This window comes from Prunus avium, chromosome 1 (assembly GCF_965620075.1).
Source record: "Prunus avium chromosome 1, drPruAviu1.hap1.1, whole genome shotgun sequence".
NCBI classification, from domain to species: domain Eukaryota; kingdom Viridiplantae; phylum Streptophyta; class Magnoliopsida; order Rosales; family Rosaceae; genus Prunus; species Prunus avium.
The window spans coordinates 59,937,266-59,952,488 of NC_142284.1; the positions used below are offsets into that span (position 1 = coordinate 59,937,266).

The following is a 15,223-nucleotide window of genomic DNA, read 5'->3' on the forward strand; positions in this document are numbered from 1 at the left end:
CAATTCAAGCATGTTAAGGCCTAATTTGGATGAATTGATGAATAGCTTAAAGACAAATTCATTATGGCTACAGCCCCCTGCCAGTCCAGTTCCGTAGGTCATATTGCAAGCTTTGTTTCAGCAACCTACATAGCTCGGATGAGGCCACATTCTTCATGAAAGTTGCTCCAATTGGTGTGTACTATAACATATCCAAAATTCAGCCCCATTGGATAAATCTGGAGTCCGTTACCTAGCAAACACAGAACCATGCTCAGGATGGATCTTATCAGCGCGGAAAATGAGTTAGCAATTTGTTTCGGCCTTAACTTCTTCCTCCGACCTTGGATTGGCCCAAATAACATATGGCTGGAAAGAAGACATTCTGAACTTCAATTTTGAGTGCTTAAAGTCCTAATTTGATTAATAGAAGCCCAAGTTGTAAGCCCTTGAAGTTGCTGGTCATGCTGACCTCAGCATGTGCTGGTTGGATGCTTGGTCATGGTGAGCTAGGTATGAGCTATCATTTCTGGTTGGAAGCTTGGTCATGGTGACATGAAGATGAGCTAGGGCTGCTGGTGGGATTTAGTGGTGAAGTGCATCAACCAATTCAAGATTTTCTAATACAAGTGCATCACCCATTTCAGATTTTCTAATACAAGTGCATCAACCATTTCAGATTTTATAATTCAAGTGTTGTATGCATTAGTCTTATTGAATTCTGATTTTCACTTCCCCTAGGCCTATAAATAGGGAAGTTCTCTAAGCTTGTAATAACACCCCAAGGGGGGGGAGCTCTCAAACACTTCTCTAGAGCTCCCTTCCCTTCTCTCCCTCAAATTCTCTTAGTTTCCCTTTGTAGTTCTCAATTGTTGTAATAAGATCATTCTATTAAATTTTCTTTGTACTAAATATCAAACACTTTTCCTTTCTCTTCTTCTAATTCTCTAAAGCTTTCAAACACATGTTCTTCCAAAATTCTCTAAAGTTCCCAAACACTTTCTTCTCCCTCCTCAAAGTTCTCAAACACTTCCTTTCTTCCTCAAAGTTCTCTTAGTTTCCTTAATGTTTTCTTAGTTGTAATTTATTTTTCTTTGTTATGTAAATTCTTTTCTTAAGTTTTCAAGTTGAATTAGTTTCCAAGTTTCAATTATGGTTTTTGTTCTTATTCATTATGCTTATAAGTTAATATGCTAGTTTGAAAGATTGATCACCATTTAGGCTTGCATGTTAGCTATCTTGGTTTGAATTAAGAGTATACACCATGCTTTAATTCGAATTGAACTATGAATAGGAAGAGTATGTATGGACATTCGACAACAGGGATTAGATACATACTTGGTTGTTTAAAATGTTCTTCTATGCTTAATGGGTTCCTAATGCTTAATTTTAGGTTAGACAACAAATGATCAAATTAGGGAATTAGGAACACAAGGTTATGACCACACACCATGGCTTAATCATACTTTAGCTAGAATCAATCCATTAATCTAAATTGAACTTGGGAACTTATTTGCTTGAGTTACTTATTTCTTTCTTCCTTGTTTTATGTTCTTTGTTTTTGTTTCTATTTTGTGTAGGGAAACTAAATTGGATCATTCAATCACCAATCCCTGTGGAATCGACCTCGCACTTACATATGCTATACTACCAACGGTTCGTGCACTTGCGAGTATCACAAGTTGAGGATGCAGCTTAATCCATTTTGGTGGAGCTAAATCTACGCAACAATTACCACCATAATGAGTGCACTTCTGAGTTCCTTTTGCATCTTCAGTTTTGGGATCCCGGGAGGGAAGTCCGGAGGACGTACGGTGTGGTGGCCGATATGGCTTGACCGTCATTGCACTTCCACCGCCAAGCATGGAAGATTGACGATTATCTTCTTCTGCCACAAGTGCATAAACTTCAATGACAGCTGGAAGCAGGTTCATGGCAAGAATCCGATTACGAACGGAATCAAAGTTGGGATCAAGTCCTCTCAAAAAATCGTACACTCGTTCAACTTCAAGTGCTTGTTGGTGAAGAGCCACATCATCGGGATTGGTATGTTTGCAGGGACGGAGACTGTCAATTTCCTGCCATATTATGTGTAATTTTTCATAGAAGACATTCACAGGTTCACCACTTTGAGAGGTGGTGACGGACTGACGACGGAGTTGGTACAACTTGGAGCTATTCTGAGTAACAGTATATGTCTTCCGAGCTGCATCCCACACCGCATAAGCCGTTGAGCAGTGATCAAATAAGGCACATACATTTTTGGTCATGGAGTTGAGGAGCCATGACTGCACCAAACAGTTATCTTCATCCCAAGCTTCATAGCTAGGATCATCAATGGCAGGAGCAATCTTTTTACCATTAATGAAGCCAGCTATACGACGAGCAGTGATGGCCAAGCGAACACTACGAGACCATGCAGGATAGTTGGACCCATCCAACTTATCAGGAGTAATTGGAGAGTAGTCATGAGAGGACCGGGGTGGTGGAGTTGTGGAGTCGATCTTGGTGGAGTCGATTTTAGAGGAGTCGCCCGTGGAGTTGATAGGCAAAGTATGAGATAGGAACACTATAACAGCAAATTATGGGCAATGATAGGTAGAGATTAGGCAAGAACAAGGTTATGCAGAGGCAACCAAAATCGATTGCTCTGATACCATGCCAAAGATAGAGTAGAGAATCTGAAATTGGAAAAGTTTTGCAGAGAATGCTAATCTGAAATTGTATTACTCACATGGAGAGATATATGCAATTGTACATTGGTTAATTATTAGTTACACCTAATATCACAAAACCTGGAAATGTTTCCCTAAAACATGGATATGTAAACATGGAAAAGTATGAGAGATGGTAGACAAGCTTTTCCTTGGTTTAGGGACTTGTCTATGTCTTGTCTTTATCTTTACTAACACTTTTCTTCTTTTTCAACCCAAAATAACATTTAGCCCACCCCTGATCCACCCGAGTAGGGAAAGGTACATCTGTTTTTTTTTTTTCCTGCTAAAAGGATGACTTGCAAACCTCTAAAAATGGATAGAAACACTATATTTGTTCTCTTTGAAAACATTAGGAACTATACCTTTAACTAATTTATGTGCTACATCAATTCTGAGTTGATAAACATGTGATCAACCATTTTTAGATTCTTGCTTCCCTTGGCCATTTGCTTTCGCCTTCGAAGCTGTGGGAGAGTGGTCTCCCTCTTTCTGTTGGTTCTTCATTTTTTTTTTGGGAACTATTTGGGCCTGCATCACTGCGTGCCCTAGAGGGTCGGGTCCTTTCTCGTAAAGCGTTCTCTGTAGTACCAATTAATGGGTGACAGGACATCCATTGAAGCCCCCTCCTCAAGAACTTGGAAGTGCCAAGTGTTTTTGAGCTTTAGAGGTGAAGACACACGCAAGGGCTTCACAGGCCACCTCCACGCCGCATTATCTGATGCCGGAATCAGCGCCTTTCTTGACGACAACGAGCTAGAAAGAGCGGAATTTATAAAAACCCAACTCGAGAAGGCAATCGACGGGTCCATGATCTCCATAATTGTCTTCTCCAAGAGTTATGCCGATTCTGGTTGGTGTCTTGACGAGCTGGTGAAGATCATGGAGTGTAGAGAGAGATTGGGGCAACAGGTTATTCCATTGTTCTATAATGTTGATACTTCAGATGTCCGGGAACAAACTGGTAGTTTTGCACAAGCATTTGAGAAACATGAAGCGGGCATCTGTGAAGGTAAACATGAGAAAGAAAAGGTACAGCGATGGAGAAATGCTCTCACTCAAGCTGCAGATTTGTGGGGGGAAGATCTTAAAAATGCTGATGGGTAATTACTAATTTCTTGTTCCTTCGATTATCATCTCCTTACTTGACAACCATATGTTTTCTGTCCTTTTTGTTTTTCCCACTATGTTTTAACTATGGTTTGGTTTTAATTATCCATTCGTTCTTACTCGATAATGTAAGATCCATTTAACATTTGATGTTAAATCCCAACCTTAATTGTTAATTATATCTTAATTCTAAATTATTAAGTTAGGGATTCAATTTAACCTTGTAGTTTGTTCTGCTTCTGTGTTTAATTGCCAGGCATGAAGCAAAGTTTATCAAGAAAATTCTTGGGGTGGTTAATAACTTGGTGAACAGAAACTACCAAGTGTTTTTGAGCTTTAGAGGTGAAGACACACGCAAGGGCTTCACAGGCCACCTCCACGCCGCATTATCTGATGCTGGGATCCGCGCCTTTCTTGACGACAACGAGCTAAAAAGAGCGGAATTTATAAAAACCCAACTGAAGCAGGCAATCGACGGGTCCATGATCTCGATAATTGTCTTCTCAAAGCGGTATGCCGATTCCAGTTGGTGTCTTGATGAGCTGGTGAAGATCATGGAGTGTAGAGAAAGATTGGGGCAACAGGTTATTCCATTGTTCTATAATGTTGAGGCTTCAGATGTCCGGAACCAAAAAGATAGTTTTGAACAAGCATTTAGGAAACATGAAGCGGGCATCTGTGAAGGTAAACATGAGAAAGAAAAGGTACAGCGGTGGAGAAATGCCCTCACTCAAGCTGCAGATTTGTGTGGGGAAGATCTTAAAAATGCTGATAATGGGTAATTACTAATTTCTTATTCCTTGGATTATCATCTCCTTACTTAACTACCATATGTTTTCTGTCCTTTTTGTTTTTGTTTTTCCAACTATGTTTTTCTGTCCATATTTGATGTATAAAAAAAGAAAATAATTTGCTCATTCTAAATTATTAAGTTAGGGATTCAATTTAACCTTGTAGTTTGTTCCACATCGAATGATTCGTAGTTCTGCTTCTTTGTTTAATTGCCAGGCATGAAGCCAAGTTTATCAAGAAAATTCTTAGGGAGGTTAATAAGCAGTTGTACAGCAAATACCAATTAGACATCGAACACCTTGTTGGAATTACTTCTCGGGTGAAGGTTTTGAGTAATCACTTGGATATTGAAAATTCAGGTTCTAATAATGTTGTTCGCATGATTGGTATTTTGGGGATGGGCGGCATTGGAAAAACAACGATTGCCAAAACCATTTATAACAAATTTGAACGTATCTTTGAAGGTCGTAGGAGTTTCCTTGAAAACGTGAGGGAAGTATTTGCAAACCAACGCAATAATGGTCTGGTTGGTTTGCAAGAACAACTTCTAAATGATATCTTGAAAAGCGAGGGCATAAAGGTTGGCACTGTTCCTAAAGGGATCGATATGATAAGAACAAGACTTGGCCATAAAAGAGTACTTGTCATAATTGACGATGCAGATGATCTACAGCAACTAAAAGCAATAGCTGGAGCTCGTGATTGGTTTGGTCCTGGAAGTAGAATTGTTATAACAACAAGAAATAAACATTTGCTACAGCAAGTTGGAGTGGATAGCACATATCCCGCTGAAGAAATGGATGAGGAAGAAGCTCTAGAGCTCTTTAGTAGGCATGCCTTCAAAAGAGATTATCCTGATCATGAATACCTTGACCTCTCAAAACGTGTAATTCGTTACTGTCAAGGCTTGCCACTAGCACTTCGAGTTGAAGGGTCTTTTCTGATTGAAAGACCCATAGCAGAGTGGGAAAACCATTTGGAGAAATTGAAAAGAAATCCTGATGGAGATATTCAAAAAATACTCAGAATAAGCTTTGACGGGCTACCTGATGATACAACGAGAAAGATATTCCTTGATATATCTTGTTTCTTTATTGGACATGGCAAGAACCATGTAACAAAAATATTAGATGGATGTGGCTTTTTTGCAACGATAGGAATCAGTGTCCTCATTGAACGGTGCCTTGTAACTGTTTCTGAGTTTGACAACCTGAGGATGCATGATTTGCTTCGAGACATGGGAAGGGAGATCGTTTCTGAAAATGCCCATGGTCACCCTGAAAAATTTAGTAGATTGTGGAAACGTGAAGACATAACAGATGTATTGAACAACGAATCTGTAAGTACTTTCCCAATTAAGTTTTAGAATGCATCATGCAAGAGAAGCATATGTATCCCGTGTCTATAATCAATTAAAATGTCTTTCTCCATTTCTTTATTTTTTTTTGTTTATTACAAGAGATAGTCTAAATTAAAGTAAAACTTGAGGAAGAGATGGAGATGGAGATCGAGGCAGATGAATTTAAACTTGAGACCTTAGTTTGCAAGTTTATACTATTTTTCACTTTGCTAGACTCCGTTGCCATTTCTTATATTATATCCATTAAGGTCAAAGCTCAATTAGGCATAACCAACAAAAAATATGTCCAATACTATTAATTATACCTTTTGGTTAATACATACACGGATTTTCATGTTTGTAAATCATTTTTCTAACTCGGTATCTTTTGTTAACAGGGAACTGAAGAAATTGAAGGAGTTGCTTTTTCTCTAGATTTGCATCGACGGTTTAGAGATTTGGATCTATATTTGACTAGATTCAGTGCACAAGCATTTACCAACATGAAAAAACTGAGGTTACTCCACCTCCGCGGAGTAAAGCTCACTGGAGAGTACAAAGATTTTCCCAAAGAGTTAATATGGTTGTGCTGGCTTTATTTTCCTTTAGAGTCCATACCAGATGACTTTCCTATGCAACCAAAACTAGTTGCTTTAGACCTGCAGTGGAGCGAACTCAAAATAGTTTGGAAGGATTGCAAGGTATAATAATCTCAACCTTCTCTTCATTTTGGTTTAATTTATGTGTAAGAATTTGAATTTAATTTCCCTTCTAATTTTGTTTTTGTGTAACAGTTGCATCAGAATTTGAAAATCCTTAATCTCAGTTATTCCCCCGGGCTAACAAAATCACCAGACTTTTCAAAACTCCCAAATCTAGAGGAATTGATATTGCGATCCTGTTTGAGTTTGTCTGAGATTCACTCATCCATCGGGGATCTTGGAAGACTTTCTTTGGTAAATCTTCAACGCTGCAGAATGCTAAGGGATCTCCCACTGAAGTTCTATAATTCCAAGTCTATTGAAACTCTTCTACTTGATGGTTGTTCACGTTTTGAAAAGTTGGCTGATGGCTTAGGGGAGATGGTATCATTGACAACTCTGAAAGCAGATGAGACAGCCATAAGACAAATACCATCTTCCATATTAAAATTGAAGAAACTGAAAGCTTTATCTTTAAGTCATGTGACAAGGTCGCCATCAACAAATCTTTTGCCTCCATTGCAAAGTTTAAGCTCTTTAAGAGAATTAGGTCTTGCAAACAGGAGTTTAACTGATGATGCATTCCCTAAGGATCTTGATAGCCTAATTTCCTTAGAAAGATTAGATCTTGCACACAATGATTTTTGCAGCCTACCAAGCCTCAGTCGTCTTTCAAAGCTTCATGATTTGTCTTTAAATGAGTGCAAAAATCTTCGTGCAATCCCAGATTTACCAACAAATTTGAAAGTCTTACGAGCAAATTGCTGCATTGCATTGGAAAAAATGCCAGATTTTTCAGAAATGTCAAATATAAGAGAATTGTATCTAAGTGATCCGCGCAAACTCACTGAGATTCCAGGCCTGGATAAGTCATTAAACTCTATGACAAGGATTCATATGGAAAACTGCACTAATCTCACTGCCGATTTTAGGAAGAACATCCTACAGGTCAATCCTTCTCTCTCTCTCTCTCTCTCTCTCTCTCTCTCACACACACACATGTCTTTCTCTTTCTATCACATACAATAAGAATGTATTTCTTATAGAAATTTGGCTCTACATGGTATAGGGATGGACTTCTTGCGGATATGGTGGCATTTTTCTCAGTGGAAATGATATTCCTGATTGGTTCCACTGTGTCCATGACGATGATATTGTGTATTTCACTGTGCCTCAAAGTGTTGGTCGTAATTTGAAAGGGTTGACTTTGTCCTCCGTTCTCCCTTCAGGCTTAAGCGGTTGTCGTATTAGCATTAAAAACATGACCGAGGGTACTGAGCTTGACGCCAGGATAACACCGAGTGTTGGTCAAACTGAGGGTTATTATCTTTGGCAGGGACAGTTATCAAATGACGAGCTCAAATTGCAAGACGGTGATAAAGTCTTGATTGAAATAATAATAGACAGACCACCATCTTTATGGGACAAATTTATGACGGTGAGGAAAACAGGTGTTAGTCTGGTATGGGACAAATTTATGAACGAAAATATGATTCATTACCACCATCTTTATGAACGACGCCCATCTCAAAATCTGGTCAATGATGATGACATCATTCATGTCGAAGATGATATTCACATAACAAAATCACCAGACTTTTCAAAATTCCCAAATCTCGAAAAGTTGATATTGAAAGGTTGTACGTCGTTGTATAAGGTTCACTCATACATCGGGGATCTCGAAAGACTTTCTTTTGTAAATCTTGAAGGCTGCTACAGGCTAAAGGATCTCCCACTGAATTTCTATAAATCCAAGTCTATTGAAACTGTTATACTTAATGGTTGTTCAAGTTTTCATAACTTGGCTGATGGCTTAGGGGACATGGTATCATTGACAATTTTGGAAGCAGATGACACAGCCATCAGACAAATTCCATCTTCCATAGTAAAATTGAAGAAGTTGAGAATTTTATCTCTATGTGGTGAGAATTTTGAAATTCCATCTTTTACCCCTTTCGTTACATGGCTTAAACTCTTTAATAGAGTTATTATGTCTTGCAGGCTGCTTCCGGTTAACTGAGGATGCAATCCCTAAGGATCTATGTACCCTAATTTCCTTAGAACATCTGCTTCTAGAAGACAATTTGTTTCGTAGCCTACCAAGTCTCGCTGGTCTTTCAAAGCTCAAGGTCCTTTGTTTAAATGCATGCAGCGAACTTCTTGCAATCCCAGATTTACCAACGAATTTGTATGTTCTGAAAGCAAATGGCTGCCCAAAATTGGAAACGATTTCAGATTTTTCAAAAATGTGGAATATGAGAGAATTGTATCTAAGTGATTCGTTCAAACTCACTGAGGTTCCAGGCTTGGATAAGTCATTAAACTCCATGACAAGGATTCATATGGAAGGCTGCACCAATCTGACTGCCGATTTTAGGAACAACATCCTACAGGTCTCTCTCTCTCTCTCTCTCACACACACAAACAAATACAAAGGCACAGTTGCAGATGCGGCCCATATATATAATGATATATCCATGCATGTATAAGAATGTCTTGCTTCTGGTGTGCAGAGATGGATTTCTTGCGGATTTGGTGGAATTTATTTGAATGGAATTTATGATATTCCTGAGTGGTTCAAAATCGTCAATGATGTGGACAATATCGTCTTCTTTGAAGTTCCTCAAATAATCATGGGTCGTGATTTAAAAGGGTTGACTATATGCTTCATTTACTCAAGCAGGTCTTATGTGCATGATCCGGAATTTGAAAATTCTCAAGAAGGTCTTATTGGCATTATCGTTAGAAATCTTACCAAACAAGCTGCTTTGAACACCCGGATAGCATTTGGCTCGGTAAAACCCAACATATACGATGAACCTGAAGACGATTATCTTTGGCAGGGACAATTGTCAAACGATGTGCTCGGTTTGGAAGGCGGTGACCACATATCGATTCTTGTAAGGCCTGATGATGTTGATTTTGTGAGAGTGAAGAAGACAGGGGTTCATCTAGAATGGGACAAAGTCATGAAGGAAAATAATCCGGATCCTCATTTGTATGATTGGGAAACAAATCGGGATTTTTTGGGGGAAACTGATGATGAGGCAAGACTAAGCCATGACGCATCTGTTCCCAGTGATCAAGTGAGTGCTATAGATGAAGAATCAGCAGTGGAAGACGATCCTCTCGGCCATGGCGATCTATGTACTCGTTTGTCATTGTCTATCATGGAAAATCTGGATTTTTCTGGAGGAGCTGATGATGGGGCAGGACAGAGCCATGGCGCATTTGTCCGCACTAATCAATCGAGTGCTGTAGATGAACAATTAGAATGGGACAAAGTCATGAAGGAAAATATGGATAATCCGGATCCTCATTTGTATGATTTGGAAACAAATCGGGATTTATCAGGGGGAGTTGATGACGCATTTTTCAGGGGCAGTGTTATACATGAACAATTAGCACGGAGCCATGACGCACGGCCGGATGATGGAGCAGGACGGAGCCATGACGCATTTGTTCGGACTAATCAATCTAGTGCTGTGGATGAACAATTAGCAGTGAAGGGGTGTTTCGCGCATCTTAAAAGTTTTTTATTTAGTCTTTTCTTCAATTGTTTTTCTCACCCACGTTGATTGTGAATGGTTGCCAAAGAAATGCGCTCCTGGATAGCATTTGCCTCAGTAAAAACTTCCAGTAAACCTGAAGACGATTATCTTTGGCAGGGACAATTGTCAAACGATGTGCTCCGTTTGGAAGGCGGTGACCACGTATCGATTCTTGTAAGGCCTGATGATGTTGATTTTGTGAGAGTGAAGAAGACAGGTTCATCTAGAATGGGACAAACTCATGAAGGAAAATAATCCGGATACTCATTTGTATGATTGGGAAACAAATGGGGATTTTTGAGGGGGAGCTGATGAGTCCATTTCAAGAAATTGTTGTCACTGAGACGAATGAAACGAATGGTAACCATACTGAGCAAGCCATCAATCTGGATGGAGGAAGAAGAAGCCATGATAAAGCGGAGAGAAATTGCAATCTTGATTTCTGTATTTCTTAATCTTTTAAACTACAGCACTATTACACCTTATATAGCCGTCTTAACTCACCACTAACAACTCACATGCCTTGCACACCTAACTCTTTACAAGGCCGAATAATACATGAGCTTAACATTTAAGCCCAAACATGGATCCCAAAATATAGAAAAATCATATGCAATCCAAATTCTATAAAACAGCCCAGTTGGACTATTCAATGGACTTACTAATACAAACAAACCTTGAAAATTGTACAATTTAAAAAACTGCCACTACAATAATATTACTAGATACCCAAACACAATTTTTCAAAAAAAAACCCAAAACCCAGTCTACTTTGTTACAAAAATACCCATTACAAAACCGACAAAAAAACATGATATCTTATGCTTTTGGCCCTTGATTAGAACCCTCTTTCTCTTGATATCTTATGCTTTTACACACTGTATGTCTTCATTTTCCTTTAACTTGTAATATTAAATTTTATAACCCATATAGCTACAGTATGATGTTAATTATATTCCTTTTTAAAAATAAAAATAAAAATTCACAAATACTTCACAGGGTTACCCCCACAATTCATTGTAATAATCTAGAACATTTTATAATTTTTTTTTTATCAAGTAGAAATTTCATGAGATAAACTTCAACGGTACAATCAAAGACATCAACATGACATCTAAAATACCAATTCCAAAAGGGCAACAAATTAACATGCTAAAAGTAAAACTAACGCGGACAAAAGCTGCACTAAAACAAATAGCTCATATCACCATAATTAGCCATAAGCCCAAACAAAGCTCACAAATCCAATATAACCAAAACTCTAAAACAACCCATGAGCTTAAATAAACCCTACCACTATCACCTGAAGAAGCCCCGTCACAGCCACACCCACCACCGCATCCGTAACAGATATGAGGAAAATATGATTTCCTAAAGGTCAATCCTTCTCTCTCTCTCTCTCTCTCTCTCAAACACACACATACCTGTTTCTCTTTCTATCACATACAACGCACATGTACACATGCATGCATAAGAATGTATTTCTTATAGAAATTTGGCTCTACATGGTATAGGGATGGACTTCTTGCGGATATGGTGGCATTTTTCTCAGTGGAAATGATATTCCTGATTGGTTCCACTGTGTCCATGAAGAAAATATTGTGTATTTCACTGTGCCTCAAAGTGTTGGTCGTATTTTGAAAGGGTTAACTTTGTCCTTCGTTTGCTCTTCAGACTTATACGGTTGTCGTATTCGCATTAAAAACATGACCGAGGGTACTGAGCTTGACGCCAGGATCAAACCCGTTTGTCCAAATAATGGTTATCATCTTTGGCAGGGACAATTATCAAATGACGAGCTCAAATTGCAAGACGGCGATAAAGTCTTGATTGAAATAATACACGAATATAATTCGGTGAAGGTGAAGAAAACAAGTGTTAGTCTGGTATGGGACAAATTTATGAACGAAAATATGATTGATTACCATCTTTATGCGTATGAACGACGCCCATATCAAAATATGGTCAATAATGATGACATCATTCATGTCGAATATGATAATCACATAACAAAATCACCAGACTTTTCAAAATTCCCAAATCTCGAGAAGTTGATATTGAAAGGTTGTGAGAAGTTGATTAAGGTTCACTCATCCATCGGGGATCTTGGAAGACTTTCTTTGGTAAATCTTGAAGGCTGCACCCATCTAGAGGATCTCCCACTGAATTTCTATAAATCAAAGTCTATTGAAACTCTTATACTGAATGGTTGTTCAAGGTTTAAAGACTTGGCTGGTGGCTTAGGGGACATGGTATCATTGACACTTTTGAAAGCAGATAACACAAGCATCAGACAAATTCCATCTTCCATAGTAAAATTGAAGAAGTTGAGAATTTTATCTCTATCTGGTGAGAATTTTGAAATTCCATCTTTTACCCCTTTCGTTACATGGCTTAAACTCTTTAATAGAGTTATGTCTTGCAGGCTGCTGGTTAACTGAGGATGCAATCCCTAAGGATCTATGTACCCTAATTTCCTTAGAAGATCTGCTTCTTGGATGCAATAACTTTTCTAGCCTACCAAGTCTCGCTGGTCTTTCAAAGCTCAAGGTCTTGTGTTTAAATGCATGCAGAAACCTTCTTGCAATCCCAGATTTACCAACCAATTTGTATGTTCTGAAAGCAAATGTCTGCCCAAATTTGGAAACAATTCCAGATTTTTCAAAAATGCGGAATATGAGAGAATTATATCTAAGTGATTCGTTCAAACTCACTGAGGTTCCAGGCTTGGATAAGTCATTAAACTCCATGACAAGGATTCATATGGAAGGCTGCACCAATCTGACTGCGGATTTTAGGAACAACATCCTACAGGTCTCTCTCTCTCTCTCTCACACAATCTGACCGCCCATGTAATGATATATGCATGCATGTATAAGAATGTATTGCTTCTGCTGTGCAGAGATGGACTTCTTGCGGATTTGGTGGAATTTATTTGAATGGAAATTATGATATTCCTGAGTGGTTCAAATTCGTCAATGATGTGGACAAATATCGTCTTCTTCGAAGTTCCTCAAAGAATCATGGGTCGTGATTTAAAAGGGTTAACTATATGCTTCGTTTACTCAAGATTCTCAACAAGTTCTTATTGGCATTATGCGGAACTTGAAGATTCTCAAGGTCTTATTGGCATTATCGTTAGAAATCTTACCAAACAAACTGCTTTGCACACCAAGATAGCATTTGCCTCCTTAAAATCTTCCAGTGAACCTGAAGACGATTCCAGTGAACCTGAAGACGATTCCGGTGACCCTGAAGAACCTGAAGACGATTATCTTTGGCAGGGACAATTGTCAAACGATGTGCTCCGTTTGCAAGCCGGGGACCGAGTCTCGATTCTTGTAAGGCCTGATGATGTTGATTTTGTGAGAGTGAAGAAGACAGGGGTTCATATAGAATGGGACAAAGTCATGAAGGAAAATATGGATAATCCGGATCGTCATTTGTATGATTGGGAAACAAATGGGGATTTTTGAGGGGGAGTTGATGAGTCCATTTCAAGAAATTGTTGTCACTGAGACCAATGGTAACCATACTGAGCAAGCCAACAATCTTGATGGAGGAAGAAGAAGCCACGATGAAGCAGAGAGAAAACCCTAGAATTGAAATTCAGAGAAAGAAAGAGAGAGAACCAATGAGGGCGCTGATACCATGTTAACCAACATATTCAGAGAAGTATGAGGAAGATACCTGAAGAAGAAGGAAAGAGAAAGAGAAATTGCAATCTTGATTTCTTTGGCATGGTTAATAGGATAGTTAAGAAGATAGGGGTTCATCTAGAACGGGACAAACTTATCAAGGGAAATATCCTAAGTCCTACACTTTTGTTCAAAAAAGAAATTAATTTTATAAAGTTTTTCCATATACACTTTTTTGTTCTTCTTATGAAGAAAGAGATTTTATCATCTGTTTAGTTAAAATCTGTCTCATATGTACCTGTTTTTGGAGTAACTTTTGCTTGTTGCAGATACACCACGTGACTAATGTACAATCCAATACACATAGAACATATGGAAATATTGTCCAATACACATAGGATATAAAAATAAAATATTTTCACATCCCTTGTGTATTGGATGGTAGACCAGCCACGTTGTTGTGTATCCAAAAAATTCAAAAATTTCTTGTTTGGGCTTCTCCCTTGTTGTTCCTTCCTTTCCTGGTTTTATTATCAAAAGAAAAATTAAGGAATTTTATTATCAAAAGACTAATATCAATTCTACCTCGTGTGAAGACTCTGCCTAATTGATATTTGAAGAAGAAAAAACAAAATTTCATATTTTGTGGTTATATTGACAGATGGGTTATTTTGAGAATGAAAGTTTGTGTAATTAGTTTGTTTACCTTATGGCAGTAACAAAAAAAAGTGCATGTTTTGTGATTAAATTGATTTGCTCAACACATTTATGTTCAAGTAGGGAAGCTAATAATGGGGCTTTAGTTTGCATCGAACCGATTCAGAAACAAATTCTTCCGCATCGATTCTCCCTTTGGCTGAAACACCTAACATCGATTCTCCCGAGTTTTTGTCTAACATCAGCTGGCTGCTCAAAAAATACACTACAAATGACAATGAATATGCATACATCTAGTATGATGTCGGTATGATACAATACTAAAAGTGGAACAAACTGCCATATGCAATCGAAGTTCAGAAAAATGAAAGAAAAAGCAAGGGGAAATTGACAGACTATGAATTGAATTAAGTATTCATTACACTAAGAGAAAATAAACCTATTTGGGAACATCAAGCATTCATTTTACTAATGTAGACTTGTTCACACGGTGATACAGAAGATGCATACTTAGGTATTTTCCTAGATTATTAGTCAATGGTGAACCACATATAGCACTTATTTCCTTGGCAAGCTCCTTGCAAGTGTTGGGGGAGCAAAGGACAACATACTTAGAAAGATTGATAGTCTGAACCGAAACCTTGCAAAACAAATACCCAAAAGAAGTTATCTACCTAAAGAAGTTAGGTCCATGAGACTTTTCCCTATAACCTCACACCCTAAAGAGTTCCTGGTCATAGGA

At 38.3% G+C, this 15,223-nt stretch overlaps 1 protein-coding gene and 1 pseudogene across 1 annotated transcript; both read left to right on the top strand.

The window, feature by feature from the left end:
- The first annotated feature begins 3,290 nt into the window (after positions 1–3,290).
- LOC110767029 (disease resistance protein ADR2-like) lies at positions 3,291–10,641 on the top strand. The gene is made up of 8 exons (XM_088249771.1): positions 3,291–3,796; positions 4,812–5,934; positions 6,333–6,635; positions 6,729–7,583; positions 7,705–8,557; positions 8,637–9,028; positions 9,149–10,138; positions 10,489–10,641. Exons 1-8 carry the CDS (start codon positions 3,291–3,293, stop codon positions 10,639–10,641), a joined length of 5,175 nt encoding a protein of 1,724 aa, XP_088105897.1.
- Positions 10,642–12,760: 2,119 nt separating this feature from the next.
- Positions 12,761–13,779, top strand: LOC110767068 (uncharacterized; annotated as a pseudogene).
- The last annotated feature ends 1,444 nt before the right edge of the window (positions 13,780–15,223 follow it).

Coding starts and splice junctions, on each gene's coding strand:
- LOC110767029 (XM_088249771.1), top strand. CDS start 3,291: ATGGGTGACAGGACATCCATTGAAGCCCCCTCCTCAAGAACTTGGAAG. Junction 5,935..6,332: donor ATGTATTGAACAACGAATCT/GTAAGTACTTTC, acceptor TTTTGTTAACAG/GGAACTGAAGAAATTGAAGG. Junction 8,558..8,636: donor GAGAATTTTATCTCTATGTG/GTGAGAATTTTG, acceptor TATGTCTTGCAG/GCTGCTTCCGGTTAACTGAG.